Source organism: Brassica napus, chromosome C2, assembly GCF_020379485.1.
Source record: "Brassica napus cultivar Da-Ae chromosome C2, Da-Ae, whole genome shotgun sequence".
Lineage (NCBI taxonomy): Eukaryota > Viridiplantae > Streptophyta > Magnoliopsida > Brassicales > Brassicaceae > Brassica > Brassica napus.
In genome coordinates, this window is record NC_063445.1 from 53,887,586 (window position 1) to 53,911,279 (window position 23,694).

The 23,694-nt window shown below is 38.7% G+C and overlaps 4 protein-coding genes across 8 annotated transcripts; 3 read left to right on the forward strand and 1 right to left on the reverse strand.

The window, feature by feature from the left end:
* The first annotated feature begins 3,398 nt into the window (after positions 1 to 3,398).
* Positions 3,399 to 5,314, forward strand: LOC125581862 (signal peptidase complex subunit 3B-like). The gene is made up of 6 exons (XM_048747993.1): positions 3,399 to 3,629; positions 3,888 to 3,935; positions 4,498 to 4,560; positions 4,680 to 4,733; positions 4,834 to 4,920; positions 5,005 to 5,314. The coding sequence occupies exons 1-6, from the start codon at positions 3,504 to 3,506 to the stop codon at positions 5,128 to 5,130; spliced, it is 504 nt and encodes a 167-aa protein (XP_048603950.1). The 5' UTR covers positions 3,399 to 3,503; the 3' UTR covers positions 5,131 to 5,314.
* Positions 5,315 to 5,443: 129 nt separating this feature from the next.
* On the forward strand, positions 5,444 to 7,829 carry LOC125581861 (mevalonate kinase-like). The gene is made up of 6 exons (XM_048747992.1): positions 5,444 to 5,567; positions 5,943 to 6,079; positions 6,315 to 6,564; positions 6,637 to 6,884; positions 6,962 to 7,369; positions 7,470 to 7,829. Exons 2-6 carry the CDS (start codon positions 5,947 to 5,949, stop codon positions 7,574 to 7,576), a joined length of 1,146 nt encoding a protein of 381 aa, XP_048603949.1. The 5' UTR covers positions 5,444 to 5,567; positions 5,943 to 5,946; the 3' UTR covers positions 7,577 to 7,829.
* A 911-nt stretch (positions 7,830 to 8,740) lies between these two features.
* LOC125581864 (pentatricopeptide repeat-containing protein At5g27460-like) lies at positions 8,741 to 17,666 on the reverse strand. Of its 5 annotated transcripts, none has more exons than XM_048747997.1 (4): positions 16,813 to 17,666; positions 16,538 to 16,593; positions 11,168 to 15,953; positions 8,741 to 10,583 (listed from the first exon to the last, which is right to left on the reverse strand). In XM_048747997.1, the coding sequence occupies exon 4, from the start codon at positions 10,116 to 10,118 to the stop codon at positions 9,234 to 9,236; it is 885 nt and encodes a 294-aa protein (XP_048603954.1). In that variant the 5' UTR covers positions 10,119 to 10,583; positions 11,168 to 15,953; positions 16,538 to 16,593; positions 16,813 to 17,666; the 3' UTR covers positions 8,741 to 9,233. The 5 variants fall into 5 exon arrangements, with proteins under 5 accessions (XP_048603954.1, XP_048603957.1, XP_048603956.1 ...); XM_048748000.1 differs by having other exon boundaries at positions 11,168 to 11,223; positions 11,794 to 15,953; positions 16,538 to 17,666; XM_048747999.1 differs by having other exon boundaries at positions 11,168 to 11,223; positions 11,443 to 15,953; positions 16,538 to 17,666.
* Positions 17,667 to 18,094: 428 nt separating this feature from the next.
* LOC111199959 (serine--tRNA ligase, cytoplasmic-like) lies at positions 18,095 to 20,545 on the forward strand. Its single transcript, XM_048747995.1, has 10 exons — positions 18,095 to 18,244; positions 18,344 to 18,498; positions 18,585 to 18,655; positions 18,739 to 18,900; positions 18,970 to 19,084; positions 19,169 to 19,362; positions 19,436 to 19,539; positions 19,604 to 19,787; positions 19,874 to 20,053; positions 20,144 to 20,545. Exons 2-10 carry the CDS (start codon positions 18,366 to 18,368, stop codon positions 20,354 to 20,356), a joined length of 1,356 nt encoding a protein of 451 aa, XP_048603952.1. The 5' UTR covers positions 18,095 to 18,244; positions 18,344 to 18,365; the 3' UTR covers positions 20,357 to 20,545.
* Positions 20,546 to 23,694: the final 3,149 nt, after the last annotated feature.

Below are 23,694 nucleotides of genomic sequence, written 5' to 3' on the forward strand. Positions count from 1 at the left end.
AGAATGGAATCAACCATCAATGTCTTGGCAAGATCCTCGGACTAAAGAATGTGAAATTGATGTCCAAATATTATACATTTACAAAGCTAGCTAATCAAATGCCAGACACATTTGCTGACCCGAAAAAGAATGACTAAGTTATATATAAACCAGCTTGTAAAGCACCAACAAATTTGATGTCCAAGAAGAGACACCGTCAAGTTACTACAGAGTCTAGACAACGTATGAAACGTGGTAGACCAATAGGTTCCAAAAGATAAAAATCCTCGGAAACAAAAGAAAGGTGCAGAGAATGATAATCAAAATCCAAATCTGAAGTTACTAAGGAAACCATCCCAGACATGGAGATAAGGCCGGCCGGCTCTAAGGTACAGGTACCAAACAATGTAGCTTAGGACGCCAAGCTGCAAAGTATTAAAGGTCCTGATAATAATGAATCTCAATCGATTACATCATGTCTGGAACATAATGGAACCAATAAGGAATGTCGACATAAGATGATTTATTTGCATACAAAGTAGCACTTGAATTTATGAATATAAGCGAGGATCATGAACCCACGTCAATATAAGAGTGCGCACTCGTAGAACAGATTGGATTGAATGAAAACGTGGGGTTAAATAGTTTAAAGAAGAAATGCTTATTTGGCCATATGATTAAGATGTCATATGATGCTAAAACCAGTGGATATAATTGGTCTTGTGAGGAATAAAAATCGTGAGATATAAAGCTGATGTTGCACAAGGATTCTCACAAAGACATGTAATAGATTATGAGGAGACATACTCTCATGTGGTGGATGCAACTACTTTTAGATTTGTCATAAGTCTGGCTATATAAGAGAGATAATTAGACTTGTAGCAAATTGATGTAGTGACTGCATATTTATATGGTCCACTGGAAAACGAAAGTACTAGAGGGTATTGAGCTGAAAGAACAACAAGTTCTCGAGAACAATACTTATAATCATCAAAATATATGATCTGAATATCCGAGGAACCTTTGGATACAATTTCTCAAACAGTTGAATATCTCAAGAACGAGTTTGAGATGAAAGATCTTGGAAAACAAAGTTTTGTTTGGGATTACAGCTTGAGTACATTAACAATGAAATCCTTGTGCATCAAATAGTATATACAGAAAAAGGTACTCAAGAGATTTAATATGGACCAGTCTCACCCATTATCTAGTACACTAGGTGTTTTCCTGCACCATGTGCAGTAAATAATTTTTTAATCTAACTTATATTTAAAAATAAATTTTATTAAATATTATAGATTTTACTATTTTCTTACTAATATTTAATATTGATTTGATATATATTAAATCAATTTGTATAAAACTAATAAAAATGATATAAAATTGTATAACTATCAAAAATTTAGCTTAAACAATGTTTATAAAATTTGTAGGTATATAAAAAACTAATGATCTTACGATTAGATATTTCAAATTTTAAAAAATTGTATGAATTTTTGAAAGCTTTAGTAATACAAATTGGATAATTATACAAAAATAATAATATTTTGAAATTTGAAATGTTATATATGAATATATTTATTTTATAGATGACGTATGAGCTATTACCATATTTAAAAAAAAAAGTTTACCAAAAGGAAATATCAATATTAAATGTAATATATGAATTATTACCATATTCTAATAAGTTTGCCAAAAATATAAATCAACATTAAATGAAATTATCCATATCATATTTTTACGGAAGCCATGTCATCAATTTCAGTAGTCATGTCATATTTGTTTTGTGAAATTGATTGTAGAGATGACATGTGACAAAATCACTTCGCAAATATAGTCTAGGGGATGGGCATGAGATCACTTGTTTTGGACATTGACCCATTCAGTCCAAAGGTGGACGATAAAGAAGTCCATTTAGTCATGAGATAGACGATGCAGAAGTCTTGTTTTAGACACTGATCTGATTAGTCCATAAGAAGGACGATGAAAAAGCCTTTGATTTTGGTTTATTTTATACTAACCAGCCCAAAGAGAGGTTATTTGGTTTTGTTGATTTGTTTTCAGACAGGTTATGTTTTACACATAGTGGTACACGCATATCACAGTAACATCATCCATGATTTCGTGTGTGTATTTGAGGTCGATGACTCAATATTAGGCCTGGGCAAAATAACCGGAACCGAAGAACCGAACCGGAACCGAACCGAAATACCCGAAACCGGAACCGGACCAATACCCTCAAATACCCGAACGGTTCCTATATTTTTATATCCGAAATAACCGAACCGAACCGGAACCGAACCGAGAACCGAACGGGTACCCGAATATATAAAAATATTAATTATATATACATATAACATCATTAAATATATATTTAAAATTTAAAATTCTATTAAAAGTATCTGAAAATAGTTGATGATAACTAAATTATTATAAAGTATCCAAACTACCCGAAAGTATCCGAAAGTATCCGGATAGTTTTATCCGAAATATCCAAAGTAATCCAAAATATCCAATTTTTTTATGTAAATCATCTTAATTATTTGATATTTTACCCTAAATAACCGATATTTTATCCAAATTATCCGAACTACCCGAACTATCCGAACCCGAACCGGATCCAAATGAGAACCGAACTTTTTCCGGATATTTTCCGGTTCCTATATTTACTATCTGAACCGAACCGAACCCAAAACTATCCGAACCGAACCGAACCGAAAATAGGTCAAGTACTAAATGGATCCTCTAGCCCCTATCCGAACTACCCGAAACCCGAAATACCCGAACCGAACCGAACCGATACCCGAAATGCCCAGGCCTACTCAATATGTTCGATCAGATTGTGGCATGGCCAATGGTAAAGAAGAACCAACTATAATGTTCGAGGACGAAACATATTCTGCCCAAGATCTTCGTCACCCACGGATTGCAGAAAATTGGAGAGGTCCAAGGGCCCGTCAGTAATGTCCAAATTAGGGGGAGTAATGTGTGTTGTAATTTTTTTCTTTCACCATGGTTTTGTCCCAATTGAGTTTTCCTGATAAGGTTTTAATGAGGCAACATTAAATCACATTACAAGTTCTAAATAGTTATGACATCCAAGGGGGGTGTTATGAACCAGATTGTAGATGGCTCATAACTAAAAGATTATGATTTGTAATATTTCTATTTATTTGTAACGGTGTAATCTGCTATATAAGAAACTTTTATGTTATGAATAAGTATAGAATTTTCCTTTACTTTTATAACAATTACCGATTATTCGGACAATTTTCCCCAGCGAGACATATCCGATCAATCAATTTTTGAACCGGGGATATTGTAAACAGCAATGCCGGTTTATATCACATCAGTACTCTACGTGGCTTGGCCAATCACATTGCAGCATATCAGTCAGTCAAGGAAATAAATAAAACATTAATTTTGTTTTTTTTAAAAATAAAATAAATAAAAACGTTCTTCTTCTTCTTCTTCTTCTTCTTCCTTCCGAGTGGAGAAACGCTTCGACGAGTGATTTAAAGAAGATGCATTCTTTTGGGTACAGAGCGAATGCTCTCCTCACATTCGCTGTCACGATACTTGCCTTCATCTGCGCGATTGCGTCCTTCTCTGATAACTTCAGTAACCAAGCACCCTCTGCTCAGATCCAGGTAAGCGTTCGTTTTTTTATTTGCATAGATCTCTTAGTGCGTACTGGATCTATATGTGCATGATACGGTTAAGTTGTTTTAGATCCCTAATTGTGTTAGATTCTCTAGCCTTTGTGGTTGGAAACTGTTAAAGGTTGAGACTTTCTGGAAATTTGTTATATGGGTTGTGAAAAAGCTTGAATTTTTATATATGGGTCTGTGAAAAGCTTGAATTTTTATGTAATGGGTGGTGGTTAATGGTTGTGATGTGGTGTGCAGATATTGAATATCAATTGGTTTCAGAAGCAACCCCATGGGAATGATGAGGTTAGGATTCATGATCTTAACCCCTCCTTGTGTGTATTTTCTACTTAATCAGATAATTGCTTGAGTGTACCATCTATGGATCTGAATTTATGTTTTATCTGATCACTCTTGGCGAGTAAATCAATGCTTATTTCATTATGAATACCTGCCTTGTCTTATCCTATGTGAAATTTAAGTTCAGATCTTGTGTTTGTGTTTCGTTTCATACTCTTCTTTAGTTTTGGCCTTCTTTAAATAAGGTTTTATTCGAAGCAAGGAAACCAAAATTTTGGCTATTTTCTTGATAGCTGAACAGGGTTTAAGAGTCATTACCTCTAGTTTTGGTATGGGATTTTATAAAAGCTTAGTAGTATATATTCCATTAGCTTACTATTGAAAATCATAACGCAAATTGTTGAAGTTGATTATTATACCTCAGATGTGATATTAGTTAATAAGTATATACTTTGGTTGATTTTTCAGCTTATGCACACACCACTAGTTTTATCTAGTTCCTCACTCATCAGGCTGCCATTTATCTGTTGCATGTATTGTAAATGCTTACCATTTTATTTGTTTTCAGGTCAGCTTGACAATGAACATAACAGCGGACTTGCAGTCATTATTTACTTGGAACACAAAGCAGGTATAGTATCTGAAGCTTTAACCTGAGGTCTCCCTAATTCCATACTGTCTTGCTGGATACTTCTTTTTGTATATTGGTCGGACCAACACAAAACCCTCATAAACGATAACATTTTGCAGGTATTCGCTTTTGTAGCAGCAGAGTATGAAACCTCAAAGAATACCCTGAATCAGGTATGAATCTACTTTGCTTTACGTGGTTCTTGTGTGTTGATGCCTCTAATGCAAGATCAGGACCCTTTGTTGACATGCCATGAACTTGACGTTTTCGCAGGTTTCTCTATGGGATGCTATAATACCAGAGAAAGAGGAAGCCAACTTCTGGATTCAAATCTCAAACAAGTACCGTTTCATAGACCAGGTATATATACAAAAGAAACTTACAGAACTCTTACTGGGGCAAGATAGTATCTATGATATGTTGTTGTGAATGGGATCTTTATAGGGACACAACCTCCGAGGGAAAGACTTCAACTTGACACTCCACTGGCATGTCATGCCCAAGACTGGCAAGATGTTTGCTGACAAAATAGTCATGTCTGGTTATCGTCTACCGAATGCGTACAGATGATTATGAAAGAGGCGTCATGGATATCATCTAGGAATGAAAGAGAGTTTGTTTGTTCAGTTGTTTGAAACATGGTTTTGTAATGAACTTATGAGCTAATAACTCAAAAGACTTGATCCTTTGGCTTGTCATCGACTCTTTTAGCATTGCTAACTTCATAAAGATTATAGATTTTTTTTTGCAGAAACCATAAGTCCCATAGAACTAACACAAACGAAAACAAAACTGGTACTCTGTTGCGCAATTTATGTCTTCTTGTTTCTCGTCTAATGCGAATAGCCGTTGTTGCTAAATGCGTATGGGATTGTGTGTGTCTCCTACGTTTCTTTCCATTCCAACCTGTTCATCTTTAAAACACGTGTGTGAAAACCAAAATGAAAAGTAAGATTGAGGAGGCTTCTCCAGACAGTGTCCATCTTCTTCTAGGGGTTCTGTTCCAGGTACACGATCTCTCTGTCTGCTATTTTTTTTTGTTTTCTTTTCGCTCAGCTGATATTGTTTTAGCTGAGAAAATGAACTCAAGAGGAAGAATGAATATTAAAGTTTCGTTTTTTCGATCAGAACAGCTTTGATCTGATTCACATTTACCATTTTGGTTGTAAAGTCCAAAGCTTTGGTCTTTAGTTTGATTCAGATCTCAAATATACGAATACCCTTTGGTCTGATTCACGTTTTGTAACAATGTCACTTATGTTTCTATTCTTGAGTTTATGTTCAATTCATAGTTGCTAGAATCTGGATTCTTGGCTCCATTGTTGTTAGTGGTTTTGTATGTTTCCTTGACATTCTGTCCTGTTTATGTAAAATTGATTTAGAGAAATGGAAGTGAAAGCTAGAGCTCCGGGGAAGATCATACTTGCAGGTGAACACGCTGTTGTCCATGGTTCCACAGCTGTAGCTGCAGCCATTGATCTCTACACTTACGTCACTCTTCGCCTTCCTCTTCAATCAGGTTCCCTTGAGATCACCTTGCATCTGCAGGATACTCTTTAGTTTACATTTTCTCATACTTGATTTGGTTCTAGACTTTGGATGTTTCATGTTTCCAAGTAAACGTAATCTTTTTTTGGACATTGTGTTGATGTAAGAGTCTAGAGGCATGTGGAAGAAGAACATTGATGGTTGTTCCCAGTGTTGAAACAACTCTGAAAGCATTTACATTCTCTCGTCTTTTTTTTTTTTGACAGATGAAAACAATGATAGGCTTACACTTCAGCTCAAGAACCTTTCCTTGGAGTTTACTTGGTCTGTAGCAAGACTCAAAGAAGGGATTGCTTACGATTCAAGCAATGTTTCACCTTCAACGCCGGCTTCATGCTCCAGCCAGACACTTAAATCAATAGCTGTTTTGGTTGAAGAGCAAAACATTCCAGAGGCAAAGATCCAGCTCTCCTCTGGGATCTCCACCTTTCTCTGGCTTTACACCAGCGTCCTAGGGTAAAAACAACAACTTGTGCTCAAAAGAGATGTCCCAAACCTTATTTTTTTTAGTCTTGTTGTGCTTTTTAGATTCATTCCGGCTACTGTCATCATTACAACTGAGCTTCCATACGGATCAGGCCTCGGTTCATCAGCAGCTTTCTGTGTAGCTCTCACAGCTGCTCTCATTGCATCTTCTAGTTCAGACAAAACTCGTGGTGACGGTTGGTCTTCTCTAGATGAAACCAATCTCGAGTTGCTGAACAAATGGGCGTTTGAAGGAGAAAAGATCATCCATGGGAAGCCTTCAGGGATAGACAACACCGTCAGTGCATACGGTCAGTTCCAACTCTTAAAACATCTAAACCCCTCTCGTCAAATGAAAACCATTTGTGTGTGTTTGTGATTGTTGCAGGGAACATGATCAAGTTCTGCTCAGGGGAGATAACTCGGTTAAAGTCAAACATGCCTCTGAGGATGTTAATCACCAACACTAAAGTTGGTCGGAACACGAAGGCTCTGGTCTCTGGTGTGTCAGAGAGAGCGGTCAGACATCCAGAGGCGATGAACTCGGTGTTCAATGCTGTGGACTCTATAAGCAAAGAGGTGGCTGCCATCATCCAAACTAAAGACGAGATGTCTGTTACAGAGAAAGAAGAGAGGGTAAAAGAACTCATGGAGATGAACCAAGGCTTGCTGGAGTCAATGGGGGTTAGCCACAGCTCGACTGATACCGTGATACAAACCACTCATAAGCACAAACTTACCTCAAAACTGACTGGAGCTGGTGGCGGCGGATGCGTCCTTACTCTCTTACCTACACGTATCCTTAATCAGAAACTTTCAATCATTCTTTATTGAGGAGTTTGAGTTCTTGAATTTTATTTGTCCCTTGACGCTGTATCCTTCTTTGGTAAATGAAGTGGTTTCAGGGACGGTGGTGGACAAAGTGGTGCAAGAGCTAGAGTCCAGTGGTTTTCAGTGCTTCACTGCTTCAATTGGTGGTAACGGAGCTGAGATTTGCTTTTGATCAGACTGGAGTATCCCTGATGCTTTGTGGTTAACAACATCATATTTGGCTCTCCACCAATCACCATTCTTAAAATTGCTCACTGTCTACTAGAAGGCTGCAACTAGATGTTCAAAGAGTTGATTTTTTTTTTACTATTATGTAAAATGCTTTCTCCCCATGTGAAGTCTCTTCTCTTTTTGTAGAAATTAATGCATGATTATGGACATGATTGGAAGTTGGATTCTCTTGAAAGAAGTATGAACTGACTATGTTTTGTTACGTAAAGATAACTAGATTTTGATTCGCGCTTTGAAAGCACGGAATCGTTTTATAAAAAATTTCATTTAAATTAATAAATATTTGTCTAATCTATATTTTAATAGATTTTATATTTGTTTATAGTCAATTTTTATAATATTGTCTTCTTTATTTTTAATTATTATTATAATAAAAATGTTTATTTGTGTACTAATTAATTAGTTAAAAGATTTTAAAATGGTAAACTTCCACTCAATAAATTTAATCATATTGTGATTATATATTTGCTAAGGTTATTTATTTATAATTTTAACTTATTAAATAAATATTATATGAAAAATGTAATGTCTTCATTCTACATATTTTTAATTAATGCATAAATTTTAAATTATAATAACACAAATATTTCATAATAATTATGTGTTTAAATTGGTTTATAGTTGATTTTAAAAGAAAACACTGTTGGGCTTCGTTTTGGTTAGGATTTATTTTGTTTAGAAGATTAAGGTTTAATAACTTGGCAATACTTATGGTAACATAATATCTTTTATGAGTAACTATTTACCAAGAAATAATATATAATCATCAATTTTGTTACAGTGTTAAATATCTAACTACTGCGTTTTTTGGATACACTGGTGCACAATTTTAAAAAGTATACACTTGTTATAATCATTCGAGAACAACCAAAAACAAAAGAAGTAATTGGAAAAGTCAGGGGCAGAATCGTAAGAGAGATTCTACTTTAATAGTATTGACTAGGCATGGTTCGGGTAGTTTGGTTCAACATAAATCTTACCAATCAACCCAAAATAAAGTTCGGTTCGGTTTTTAAAAATCCTACCAAATTTTTTGATTTCAATTATATTTTGGTTTAGTTATGTTGAAATTTCGGATAAGTTTGATTATTTTCGGTTAAATTTGGTTAGTTTAGTTATTTTGGTTTGAAATTTGGTTAGTTCGGTTTGATATAGTTTGGTTATAATTTCTTTTAGTTTTTTTTTTTAATTAAAAAAACCGAAGTAACTGAATGTTGAACCAAACCGAAAAACGAACTATTTTTAAAAACCTATTGAATCAAACCCAACTCCTTACCGAACTAACCAAAAATTCCAGTTAGGTTCGACAAGTTCAAAATCCCAGCCCTGAAGATAATTATCTATGCAAGGGATGTGAACCTTCCTTCTTTTACGGGGAAATCACATAAAACTCTGAATGTTTTATCTACCGACATTTTAAACCCTCAAATTTTTTTGCTATTTTTTTAAACATTTAAAATGACATTTGTTTCATAAAAAAAACTTCAACGTCCTAACTTGTTCATCAAGTAAGAAGATGACTTGTTGTACATGTAAAAGTTGACTTGCTGTACACGTAAAGGTTTCTACTAAGGTAACATTCTTTAATGTGTGTTCCCTTAACTTTCTCTATCCATTATAATTTTGTCCAACTTCATCATTTCATAGATGTCAGAAGCTGGCCTCTGGACATGTTCAGGCATTCTAAGTAATAATCTGTATAACGGCAAGCTTGCAAGACCTAAACGATGTAAATCTCTAACATATCCGTTTGCTTCATCCATCTTCGCCTCCTTCTCAAAGTACTCAGCAATGGCCATGACAATCTTTTGTGACGGTCTCCAATGACAGTGCTTCATAACTTCGAATGCTCGGTGCATAGCATCAATGGCTTTCTCCATACTCTGGCACTTCACAAACCCCTCCATCAAAATCTCCCAAGTCTTATAGTTTGGAGTACCTCCTCTCTCCAACACACGGTGGTGCAACGCCTCGGCTCTGCGGATATCTCCACCACGCATGTAAGCACCCAAAAGAACATTGGAGACTCTAACATCATAGTTAAAACATGTCTCCTCCCATTCACTAAACACCCTTTCAGCCTCTGCAATATCACCAAGTTTCACCAAGGATGTCAACACGCATATGTAGTTTGCACAAGTAGCCCTGCCGGAAACAGACTTGGAAGCTTCCCAAAGCTTCACAACTCCTTCCTTGTTTCCTAAAGATGCATAGAGTTTGATGAGGAAGAAGTACCCAAGCCTATTGCTTCTATTCAACTTCTTCTCCGCACTCTCAAGCACCAAACTCGCCTTCTCAACAAAACCACCTTTAATATAAACATTCGCTAGAGTACACAAGGAGCTCCACCCAACTTCAACGCTCGTGTCATCAACCATCTCCATGTAAACAGACTCCACACCTGCAACACCGTTTACCTCACAGCACGCGTTCATCCAGAGATTGTAAGAAAGAACATTTCTCGGTATCTTGTTCCCTTTCATCAAAGAAATCACTAAAACTACTTTCTCGTACTGGCGAGTGGGCTTCGTAAAGCTTCATCATCTCGTTGAATGGGTGAGGAGTGACGAGAAACCCCAATCCATTCAGCTTCTCCATGAGAGATTCACCTTCTTGAACTAAAAAAGAAAAATCTAAACATTTTCTTTTGAACTAAAAAAGAAAAATCTAAACTTTATGTATCCAACATCATTGTTGTTTGGTAAAGGGAGAGACTTTCTGTGACACCCGTCACCTCCTATATGGAGGACAGCGTGTCACCCCCGACGCGTCATCATACAACAATGTGACACCCGTCTCCCTGACACTAAGGACGACGGGCCACCAACAATATCTCGTAATATAAAAGCCCATAAACCCGACAACTCTCACCCATGCCCAAATAAAATCCGAAAGAAAAGTCCAATAGCACCAAGTCCGTCCAAATATCACATACTTGTTTGTCTCACCTGAAAAGGGGAAGAGTGAGGGGTGAGCGACAGGGGAATCGCTCAGTGAGGTATAAGATGCCACCCCGAAGTCCATGGACCCGGACATAGCACTCCGAATAAATATAATTTAATTCTAATGCATGTCAAACACAGTACCTAAAGTACTCAGGCAACAAACAATGGTCCTAGCGAGGTGCACACTCGCCGCCCACTAACAGGCCAAAACACTACCGAAAAGGTGCTCGGTTCATACACACACCGAAAAAGTGCTCGGTAACACACGCCCGTAGACGATTTATCGACACTTCCAGTCTACGGCTCAACCGGTCGACTAAAGTTGGCCGTGACCTCCATACAATCCGGCATACAGCAGTCCGTCTCTGTATCCGTCTCCAAGCAAAAACAATCCTAGCTAAGAATTTACATTAAGTGAAACAATCAATGTGGAATCCTCTAACCCCCTAGTTCCGGTTTATGCAAAGAACCTAAAACTAAACAAGCAATGACAGACTCGATTTCAAGCAGACGGAACACATTAGAAATAAATTATACTTATTCGAGGTCCTAAGCCGTGTAAGAGGAGTTCGGGAATAGACCCTCACCTTAGCAATAGAAAAGTGTTTTCTATGAACTCCAGCTGCTCAAATAGACTCCATATCTGAAATCAGATCGAAATTCTGAGTCAGAACGCCTTTCGAACGGTCGAAAACGGAACTGGTCAAGGTTTTCGGAAAAGTCAACCCGCTGGTCAAAGTCAACCCGGTCAAGCTTTGACCAGAAATCGATTTGACTAAACCGACCGGTTTACCCTAACCGAACCGAAATCAATTTAAACCGGCTAACCGATCGGTTAACCGAGTCAACCGAGTTGACTCACTGAGTTGACTCGACCGAGTTGACCGAGTCGCCGACGAGTCACCGGTGTCGGTCACCGGCGGCGACGGCGGTATTCCGGCGGCGGTTGTTGGCGGCGACGGCGGTATTCCGGCGGCAGGGACGGTGGTCCGGCGGTGGCGACGTTTTCCGGCGGCGGCGCGTGTACTTCACCACGCGCAGAGGCGAAACTTCCGGAGGCGCGTGAGGCTTCGTCCGGGCTCCGATTGAGGCGTGGTTGGTGTCTACGGCTTCGTCTCGACGAGAGGAACACGATGGTGGTCTTGAATGCACGAGATTCGCAACGGTTAGAGAGTTATCGGCGAATTAATTAACGGACGAAACTAAGCTTAACTGCATGGCGGTTTCCGGCGATTCTAAGCTGCAGCGAACGGTGGTGACGAGCTCAACGTGGTCTCGAGGTGCGGTGGCTCCGGTGGCAACTCAGGTAAGCTTTCTCCCTTCCTCTTCTCTCTCTTTCTCTCTCTCTCTCTCTTTCTTTCTTCCTTTTAAAAAAAACAAGTTGGCCTTTGGAGATACCTTGGGGTTGGGGTCATTACAATTCTCCCCCACTTACAAGGAATTCGTCCCCGAATTCAAGTCATAAGCTGACATACACAATGTCAGCATAACAAAACCTCGAATACTAATCATCGCTCGGCCTTTCAGGTCTCCTCCTGAGTCTTATCTCCCTCTCAACGAACTCTAACAAACACGGTCGACATTCCTGGAACTGTTTTCTCTTGATGATCCAAAATCTTCAATAGATGATAAGGTCCATAAAATCTTTATGAACTCACTTGACGTCTACTGCAAAATAATTATAGCGCCTTCTCAACTTTTGCAATGCTGTCATATGAACCAAGTCTTAGAAGGCTGATATACTGCTGATAAAGTAACTGCAAGCAACTAATCCAATCCACTCCAGTGCAGGATACAATTCCATGTGTCTTGGTCTAAGCTCCTTTATCTTCGGAGTCTTAGGGCCCTCCTAAAATGTCCTTAGTTTCAGGTATATTAGGTGCCCATATGTAGCTCCAAATCCTTACGGCGCTTAGCTGCATAAATCTTTTGACGTCATGGGCTTCCGAAAGCCAATCCTTGAGCATGTCCTTTGCTCTACTGTCTCTTGAACTATTAATAGTTCTAACTCATATTGCTCCCCCACTTTGGTCCAACAAAGTGGTATACTATAAGGTCTACCATAAATAACCCTCATATAATAATTTTTTTTAATACTCAAAAGATAGCTGTCGATGTAGGCAAACTCTGGTATGGGTAGATGCTTTCCAAAATTCCATCCCACACAATCTCTGAACATATCCTTTAAGTTCTGAGTAGTCCTCTCTGACTGACAATATGTCAACGGGTGATAAGATGTACCCATATGATCTTTGTCCCAAGTGCCTTCCGAAAGGCTCTCTGAAATGTAGATGTGAACTTCGATTCCCAATCCGATACAATGTTGACATCCATGAAACTTCCCAAACTCAATAATGTAGGTCTGCTCCAATTGATTAGCCCTGATTATCTTCTTAATTACGTAGGAAATGGGCTGACTTGGTAAGTCTATCCATGACTACCCTTGTGGCTCCTTTCCATATATGGTGATTTAAAATCCAATAACAATGTCCATAATCACCATGCCTCATTTCCACTCCGGCAAAAGCAAGCTCAAAAATAACATAATAGATAACTGATCCTCTGTCATTGCCCTATAACATGTCTGGCACCGCGACGTAATGTAGTTACAAACATCTTCATACTACACCAATTATAGTTAACTCTTCATATCTTTGTACCCTTTGGTGTTCCCGATGGGTAGAGAAACACGAGTGATATGTTTGTTGTAAGATTCCTTTTCTTAACAACTTATCGTCCAATACACAAACTCGGTTTCGGTACAAGTATATCCTGCTCAAAGTTGTATGATATCCAATACTCTCAATCTCGATCTGTTCAACCAAATCCAATGCTAACTTGTGCTTGCGTATCCTCCATAGCAAAACTGCATGCTCCAATCCTCAAGGACATCTGTCTCTCCATTGATAGTAATGGCACTCAACCTGAGACTAGCAAATCTCCCAGTAAACTCATGAACCTTTTTGGTTCCTGAGATACAGCACATACGCCTACCCAAGGCATTTATCACCTGGTTGTCCTTACCAGATAGTATGTGATATCAAAACTATAGCTTGCTACAAACTCAATCCAACTGCAATGTCCAAGTACAAGTTTTTAATAAATGAAGATAAATTTCACATTATAATAATCCCAGAGAATCTGAACTTCCTTCCCGTACAATTATGATTTCCAAAACTATAACGCAAATACCATTACAGCCTCTATGGCGTGATGCATATGAACGACTTAATCCTCATACCTTAATTTAAATCCAATCCAGTATCTGACACATCACAGTAAGCCTCTGCCTCTGTAGAACCCAAAACTGGTGTCTTCATTAGTTGTGCTTCAATTCAGTGAAACTCCTCGAACAAAAATCTATCCAACCACACTTAACGTCTTTACATGTAGACCGCGTCTTTAACATTACTATACCGGTGAAACCCTTGATGAACTTCCAGTAGTACACTATTAACCCAAAAAGAACGGCAGATCTTTGTAGCGCTCTTAGGTTTCGACCTTCCCGAAACGGTATTAATCTTCTTTGAATCCATCAAAATTCTGCTGCCAAAACCATGTTACCCAAAAATACAACATTCCTCTGCCAGAAGCTACACTTCCTCAACTTAGCGAACAACTGATGCTCTCCAGGCTTATCCAACGCAACCCGCGAAATGCTCACAAATCTCCTTTCTACTCCAAAATAAATCAGGATGTCATCGATGAATACAATCGCACACCTATCCAAATGTTCACGAAAACGTCATTCATAGCTTCATGAATGCAACAGTGCCTTTGTCGACCCAAATGGTATCACTACGAACTCGTAATATTCATGACGGAAATCTGCATTCCGTACATACTCCTCAGCTATAGCAATCTGATGGTATCTTGATGCCAAGACAAACTTCGAGAACGATGAACCTCCATTAAGCTCTTCTAACAACTCGTCGATACGATGGTTACCATGTTCAAGTCTATGTAGTCGATACAAAATCTGAAACTCCCACATTTTTTTTTTTTTACAACAACAATGATGCTCCCCATGGTGAAGTACTCGATCTGATAAATCCCTTATCAAAGAGTTTCTCCAATTGCTTTCTCAACTCAGTCATCCCTGCTCGTGATTGACGATAAGAAACTCGTGAAACCAGTGTTGTTTGCTCCAAACAATTCGCAAGAGTATCTCATGTGTCTTGTAGTGGCCTTTCCAAATGTCACAAATATATCCTCATACTCTGCAATAACCGGAAGATCCTGCAGCACATGTTGTCCATCATCTTTAACCATTGAAATGGTAGCCAAAAATCTCTTTGTTCTTATATCCCATAACTCCTCAGCATGTAGAATTCATGCAATAAAAACATCCATTTGCTCCAGCAATAGGAACTCTTGCCCTCAAAAAAATACAACACTACTCGATGCCGCGACAGCCAATCCATCCCAAGGATAACATCGTAAAACATAGCTCCATCTCTGATGACTATCCGAACAAATCGGCCCTCCAAGCATAACTGGTACACTGCATTGAATATAAATAGCTCTCAACATCCTATGTCAGCTGTCCGAACTGACACATCTCTGAAACGATCAACAATGCCAAAAACTGGCAAACATACCAAAGTGTAACTCCAACACCCACACAACGCAAGCTGCTGCACCCCAATTCAAAAGCGATCTCCACGAGTTCACAAAACAAATATATCTCCAAAATAGTCAATATACTCGTACACACAACAACACATGCCAACCAATGGCTCATACCACACACCACATAATCTCCAGTAACAAAACTCGTGGAACGATTGCTTGAAGTGGGCTGGTGGCAGAAACGTCACATATCCACTCCTGGATATCCTCGAAATCATGACCGAAGAAACTGATAACTCCCGAGAAAACTGGCGAACTTGGACTTCACGCCACTGCTGAACATCTGTCGAGAACCTTGATAGTCGAAGGACGAATGACGATGATTTTACTCATCGTCATAGAAAGAGACATTTGAGTTAGTAATTACTGGACAGAATGGTGCTAAAAGAATTTTGAAATGTATAAATAAATATATATATATTTTTTTTTTTTAAGTTGAAAACCGATGAAAACCGAATCCCCTGACCGCCATCCCGGACGGAACCGGGATGGAACCCGCTCTGATACCAAATTGTGACACCCGTCACCTCCTATATGGAGGACAGCGTGTCACCCCCGACGCGTCATCATACAACAATGTGACACCCGTCTCCCTGACACTAAGGACGACGGGCCACCAACAATATCCCGTAATATAAAAGCCCATAAACCCGACAACTCTCACCCATGCCCAAATAAAATCCGAAAGAAAAGTCCAATAGCACCAAGTCCGTCCAAATATCACATACTTGTTTGTCTCACCTGAAAAGGGGAAGAGTGAGGGGTGAGCGACAGGGGAATCGCTCAGTGAGGTATAGGATGCCACCCCGAAGTCCATGGACCCGGACATAGCACTCCGAATAAATATAATTTAATTCTAATGCATGTCAAACACAGTACCTAAAGTACTCAGGCAACAAACAATGGTCCTAGCGAGGTGCACACTCGCCGCCCACTAACAGGCCAAAACACTACCGAAAAGGTGCTCGGTTCATACACACACCGAAAAAGTGCTCGGTAACACACGCCCGTAGACGATTTATCGACACTTCCAGTCTACGGCTCAACCGGTCGACTAAAGTTGGCCGTGACCTCCATACAATCCGGCATACAGCAGTCCGTCTCTGTATCCGTCTCCAAGCAAAAACAATCCTAGCTAAGAATTTACATTAAGTGAAACAATCAATGTGGAATCCTCTAACCCCCTAGTTCCGGTTTATGCAAAGAACCTAAAACTAAACAAGCAATGACAGACTCGATTTCAAGCAGACGGAATACATTAGAAATAAATTATACTTATTCGAGGTCCTAAGCCGTGTAAGAGGAGTTCGGGAATAGACCCTCACCTTAGCAATAGAAAAGTGTTATCTATGAACTCCAGCTGCTCAAATAGACTCCATATCTGAAATCAGATCGAAATTCTGAGTCAGAACGCCTTTCGAACGGTCGAAAACGGAACTGATCAAGGTTTTCGGAAAAGTCAACCCGCTGGTCAAAGTCAACCCGGTCAAGCTTTGACCAGAAATCGATTTGACTAAACCGACCGGTTTACCCTAACCGAACCGAAATCAATTTAAACCGGCTAACCGATCGGTTAACCGAGTCAACCGAGTTGACTCACTGAGTTGACTCGACCGAGTTGACCGAGTCGCCGGCGAGTCACCGGTGTCGGTCACCGGCGGCGACGGCGGTATTCCGGCGGCGGTTGTTGGCGGCGACGGCGGTATTCCGGCGGTGGGGGACGGTGGTCTGGCGGTGGCGACGTTTTCCGGCGGCGGCGCGTGTACTTTACGCGCGCAGAGGCGAAACTTCCGGAGGCGCGTGAGGATTCGTCCGGGCTCCGATTGAGGCGTGGTTGGTGTCTACGGCTTCGTCTCGACGAGAGGAACACGATGGTGGTCTTGAATGCACCAGATTCGCAACGGTTAGAGAGTTATCGGCGAATTAATAAACGGACGAAACTAAGCTTAACTGCATGGCGGTTTCCGGCGATTCTAAGCTGCAGCGAACGGTGGTGACGAGCTCAACGTGGTCTCGAGGTGCGGTGGCTCCGGTGGCAACTCAGGTAAGCTTTCTCCCTTCCTCTTCTCTCTTTCTCTCTCTCTCTTTCTTTCTTCCTTTTAAAAAAAAACAAGTTGGCCTTTGGAGATACCTTGGGGTTGGGGTCATTACACTTTCGAACCTGGAGTGCGAGATCGTGGCGGTTAGATTTAATGAGGCGGTTGGTGATGAACCGGAGCTCAGGTAACGTGACGGCGTGGCCCGAGTCGACTCGTTGCTGGAGCAGGGAAGGGACGCTGAGTCGTGGACCGTTCTTTCTCAGTATCTCCTCCAAGCTATTATGATGAGATAAGGATGACGTGTCCGTGGAGGCGCGTGTGATACGCTGGTGGTGGAGAAAGTCTTATTTGCAGCAAGACGAATCCTGCTGTACATTGACACTCGAATACGCTGGGGCTGTACATTCTCACATAGTTGAAGAAGAAAGAGACATATTGGGTTTCTCTACCGTATGTTTTTGAGTTTTATTGGGCTCTCAAATGTATCTGGGCTAAGCCCATAAGCAAAATTATCTCCAGGACTAATGTCATGCAACTATGCAAGTGCGTGATATATAGTAAGGTTCCAACAGTAATGTCATGCAAGTGAGTGATATATAATAAGTTTTGTTTATATTTATCTCATGTCAGAATTGAAAAGATTGACGATTAGATTAATTTCAGATTTACATAATTTCACTTCGTTGAATATACTATTTCTCAACCTTGGTAATGCCACGACGTGGAAAAGTTACAATAATATACACCGATTTAATTTACTGAGATACAGTAATTAGACCTGAAGATTGTTGATGGAAAGAAAAGGGTTTTTTTTGTATATATCCGAAAGTTTTGGGTTATTTCCGTGATTTAGTGAAATACACGGGACGTGTCGGTTATTGATTTAAATAAAGAAAATCAATTTACACAAACCCTAGATAGAGTTTCTCCGCTTCAGAGGTAAAAATCATCGCCGCAGAGTCGTCTCCTTCTTCTTCTTCTCCACAGTCCTACGTAAGTTATCGCTTAACGTTGTTGCTTCTCATCTCCAAATCCCTAACTGTTGATTTGAGCTTTTGAGATTCATATCCTCGTTTCCGTTTTCATTCACAGAGAGAAGAACGCACACAAAAACATGTTGGACATCAATCTATTCCGGGAAGAGAAGGGAAACAACCCCGAGATCATCCGCGAATCCCAACGCCGGAGATTCGCCAGCGTCGAAGTCGTCGACGAGATCATCAGGCTCGACAAAGAATGGCGCCAGCGTAAAACCATCTCATCCCCTTTTAATAACTCTCAAGAATCGATCTTTGATTGCTAACAGACGTTTTCTTGGCGTGTGTTGGTTCAGGTCAATTCGAAGTAGATAGTTTCCGCAAGGAGTTCAACAAGCTGAACAAGCAAGTCGCCAAGCTCAAGATCGTTAGTAACTTCTTATATCTAGCTTCCTTGTGTTTATTACTTAGGATGATTAAATGAAACTTTTTGGTTTTTGTTTGGGATAGTCTGGTGCTGATGCGAGTGAGGTGATTCAACAAACGGAGAAGAACAAACGTGATGCTACTGAGAAGGAGGCTGAGGTTCGTGAAGCTTACGCTGCGTTGAAGGCTAAGTTGGAGACTGTTGGGAATCTCATCCACGACTCTGTTCCCGTTAACAACGATGAGGTTTGTTCTTTTTGTCTGCATTGTGAAAGGAGAGTGCTTTATACAAGTGTATGGTGTTTTCATTTGCAGGCGAACAATGCTGTGAACGATGCTTGGGGTGAGAAGCTTGTTGCTTCCCCTGGTTTTAAGCTGAAAAACCATGTGGATCTCGTTGAGCTTCTTGATATCGCAGATACCAAGAGAGGTACTAGCATTGGCTTTACACATTTTGTCACGTCCTGAATCCGTATTGTGGAGTTTCATTAGAATGCTGTTTTTTTGACATCAGGTGCTGAGATTGCTGGAGCAAGAGGCTTTTTTCTGAAAGGAGATGGGTTGCTACTTAACCAAGCTCTTATCAACTTTGGACTCACCTTCTTGAAAAAGAGAGGTTTCACTGGACTGCAGCCTCCTTTCTTCATGAGGAAGGATGTCATGGCCAAGTGCGCACAGTTGGCTCAGTTTGATGAAGAGCTTTACAAGGTCTTACAAAAACATATGCTCTAAACTATGTTGTTATAGCTTTTGAGTCTGAGTAGATCGTTGTTTTATTCAGGTGACTGGTGAAGGAGATGACAAGTACCTTATTGCTACTGCTGAGCAACCTCTTTGTGCATACCATATTGATGAATGGATCCCTCCGAGTGCGCTTCCCATAAGGTAAACATAGCAGCAAGTAGACTATTGAGTTACAACCTATTGACATGATAATCTTGTTGTCCAGATATGCTGGTTACTCGTCCTGCTTTAGAAAAGAAGCTGGTTCCCACGGAAGAGACACACTTGGCATTTTCCGTGTTCACCAGTTTGAGAAGATTGAACAGTTCTGCATCACTGGTCCTAACGAGAATGATTCGTGGAAAATGCTTGACGAGATGATGCAGAACTCGAAAGATTTTTATCAAGCGGTAATGTCAACATTCAAAGTTAGGAAACCTTGTGAAATTTTCATTGTTTTCTAATTAGGCTATTGTATATGATGATTCCTATGCAGCTAAAACTTCCATACCAAATCGTTACCATCGTCTCGGGAGCTCTGAACGACGCAGCTGCTAAGAAGTACGACTTGGAAGCGTGGTTTCCTTCGTCGGAGACTTACAGAGAGCTCGTGTCGTGTTCCAACTGCACAGACTACCAAGCCCGAAGACTTGAGATCCGATACGGTCAGAAGAAGGTACATCTCTCTCTCTGTTCTTTTCTCGTTTAGTTAGCAAAGATACTCGATCTTGTGTAATGTCTTTGATGTGGGTTTTCTTGGATGCAGAGCAATGAGCAGGCGAAGCAGTACGTACACATGCTGAACTCGACTCTTACCGCCACCGAGAGAACCATCTGCTGCATCCTCGAGAACTACCAGCGAGAGAATGGCGTGGAGATCCCTAAGGTTTTGCAGCCTTTCATGGGCGGAGAGACGTTTTTGCCTTTCAAGGCTAAGCCAGTGGCTGCAGACACCAAAGGCAAAAAGTCCAAAGCTTGATTTTGAATGATTTCATTACAACTCTTGATGAAAATTTTCTATCGTAGTGTTTCTTTGATTCTGTGGAACTTTATTTTGGGACTTTTTATGCATAATCAGATTGTTTTCTTGGGGAATGCATCTCCTCAGTTATGCATTCATTGGTCTTAAACTTTGCTTCAAGAATATAAAATTTTCAGTTCCAACAAATAAGAGTTATGTTATTCGTTCTCGTGTTACTTTGATGAAAAATGGCCAAAATTCTTGATTCCATTTTAGTCTAGATATTATAGACAAAGCACAGCCAAAATGACAGATTTAGTGGATACGAATAAAAATCTGATTGGATGATTGGTTTTACTTAAAGATCAGATTTAAAATTAGTGGATATAATTTTAAATCTGATAAATGATCAGTGTTTTACTTTAGAGATAGACCTGATTTAGATTTAGTGAATATGATTAAACATTTGATTGGATGGTCGGTTTTACTTTAGAGACAAATGCATTTTAACTTTTGCAATATAATTTTGAAAATATAAACTTGATCTATATTTGCAGGTTCTCAAATGTCAGCACAAATAGTCAGTAAATTATTTAAACCAAAAAGTATTGGTTTTCTATATAAACCATAAATAACTTCTTTTTTCGTTAGCTATTCATTTAAATTAAGATTAAGTGTTGATCAGACGAGCTGATTCTCCGAGAAGTATTCTCATTTATCTATATTTGATTTATATGGAAAAAAGTACAGTCTTTCGTTATTGTATATATTTGATTTATATGGAAGAAAGTACACTATCTCGTTATTTCTTTTTTGCTAGTAAGTCCGCCGACTATCTCTACCCCGAAGAATATAAGGGGCTGTTATTGGTTTATGAGTATAGAAGAGTTTTGATGATTATTATTATAAAAACAATTTACCAAATTTTAACAGAATTTAGATTTACTTAGAATTCTACCAAGAGTTTTATAGATTAGTGTAGATTTTTAGGGAGGAGATAATTATAAACTTTTGTAGAGTTTATCTTGAAGTATTGCATAATAAAGATAGTATCGTGTTACAATATTGTGTTGCAACGTATTCGTAATTATCCATTATTTGTTGCATTGGCTATTCGTTTTCTATAAATTATATCCATGTGAAGACGCAACAATTCAGAAGCTTCTCCAAAATTTGCAGCTCTGAGGTACATTTATGTCATGTATAATTCTATGATTATATGCATTAGTTCTTCATTCATATTTCATTTATGGTTCTTTTCTAGTTTCGTATGTTGATCTTGTGATATTATTATTATATAATAACTAGCTAATGGGGGATTCACAAAAGAATAAAGAAAAAGGTGGGTATAGTCAATGGAGAAAAGAGGAAACAAAACTTCTGATCGATTTACTTGTTGATGCAATTCATCGAAATTGGTGTGATGCTAATGGTTTAATAAACAAGTTCACGGTGGAACAAAATTTTTTGCATGTTCTCAATGAAAAACTTGGATGCCAAAAAGAACACAAGCATTACCTAAGTAGGATTAAATATTTGAGAGAAAAAAATACCAAAACCATTTGGATCTTCAACGCTGCAATTCTGGATTTGGATGGGATCCTGACACGAAAAAGTATACTGCTACAGACAAGGTGTGGGACGAGAATTTAAAGGTATGTATTTGTCTATAAAAATTTAAACATCATAACTTTAGTTTTCAAAAATATCTTATAACTAAACTGTGTTTATTAAACTGCAGAAACATCCTACGCACAAGCATCTACGGTATGATTCGGTTGAAAAATATGAAGATCTGCAAATCATATTTGGAAATGGCGTAGCAACCGGTGGTTTTGCGATTGGAATGGGTGATAGTACTGACTCTCGCACCTTTAGAGTTGAAGATATTAGTCAAACGAGAGAAAACATAAACCTTCATCAAAGCAGCGATGAAGTCTTTGAATTATCATCTCAACAACCATCAACAGAATGTGGTATGTCAGCTTTTCCATGTACAGGTTCAAAGGATCGTGCAGAAAAGCTTCATCCAAGGAAGAGGTCAAGAAGGGAAGCTGATACCAATGCAGATAAGCTAAAAAATGATCAAGATGATTCTATGATCATAGTTAGCAACAAAATTCTTAGTGTCATACAACAAAGAGAAGAAAGACAACAAAGAGAAGCTGAGAAAAGAGAAGAAAAGCTAAAACGAGAAGTTGAAGAGAAGGAGCTGATAGAAAAAAAGATAGCATATGGGAAGCCATGAAAGAGATTCCTAATTTAGATAATCATACTCGCTTCAAATTTGGTATCAGGTTATGTTTTGGGATTTTCCCCGATCTATATTGATTATCAAGAGATTATCGTCTTTGTGATAGTATTTTGTTTAACATTAACTGACTTGGTATTCATCTAACGTTAACAACGTTGTTAATGTTGTATTTATCAGTCTTGAAATCTTTTGTGTTTGTATTATCATTTGTATTTATGCTCACTCTTCGTGTATTTGTTTGCATTGTTAATTGTTATCATTTGTATTTGCATTGAGTTTGTGTGTCACGTCCTATGTCCGCAAGACCACCATTGATGCGGATGTAACAAAGAGAACAACCTTTGGTTCAGTAACGACTGGAGATTTTGCAAAAGTGATGGGCTGTGTCATGTGACAGATTGTAGTTGTTGTAATAACAGAGAAAACACACAAATGATTGAAAGATATTCTTGCAGGTTTCCGATCACGAAAGCAACAATAACGAACTCTTGATATGGTAAATTGTTTTTATATGGTGTGAGACCAGACTTGGTAGTGAAGGACCACAAAGCAAAATGATTCACTTGGGATGATTTCAGAAGAAACGATGCTGACTTATTATTTAATTATATCTCATCCAGTTTTTAAATTTTTTTTGACAATACATGATTAACTTGCGATACTTTTCTTAGTAGATTTTATAATGAAAAGTATGTAGAATCATAAACTAATAATAACATATTTAAAAACAATGGAAAAGTTATTTACTTTCATTTTTGTTGAATAACACAAGATTTTTGCTGATTTTATTAAATAATGAATCCAATAACTCTAGACTTTTAAAAACTTTTAAAAACTTGTTATAAATTTATAAACCAATAACACCAGAGTTTAACAAAGTTTTAGAAAGTCTTAATTAAATAACACTAGACTCATTGTAACTCTAAAGTCTTTAAAACTCCTTATAAAACACAAACCAATAACACCCCCTAAATCATGTTCGAAGTCCTGATGTAGTCCGTGAAACAACTCAATTTAAACCATAAATAGTTAGATAATATTATTCTTAGAAATAACATTTTATCGACGAAACATTGGTTTAAATATATGCACAAAAAGGAAA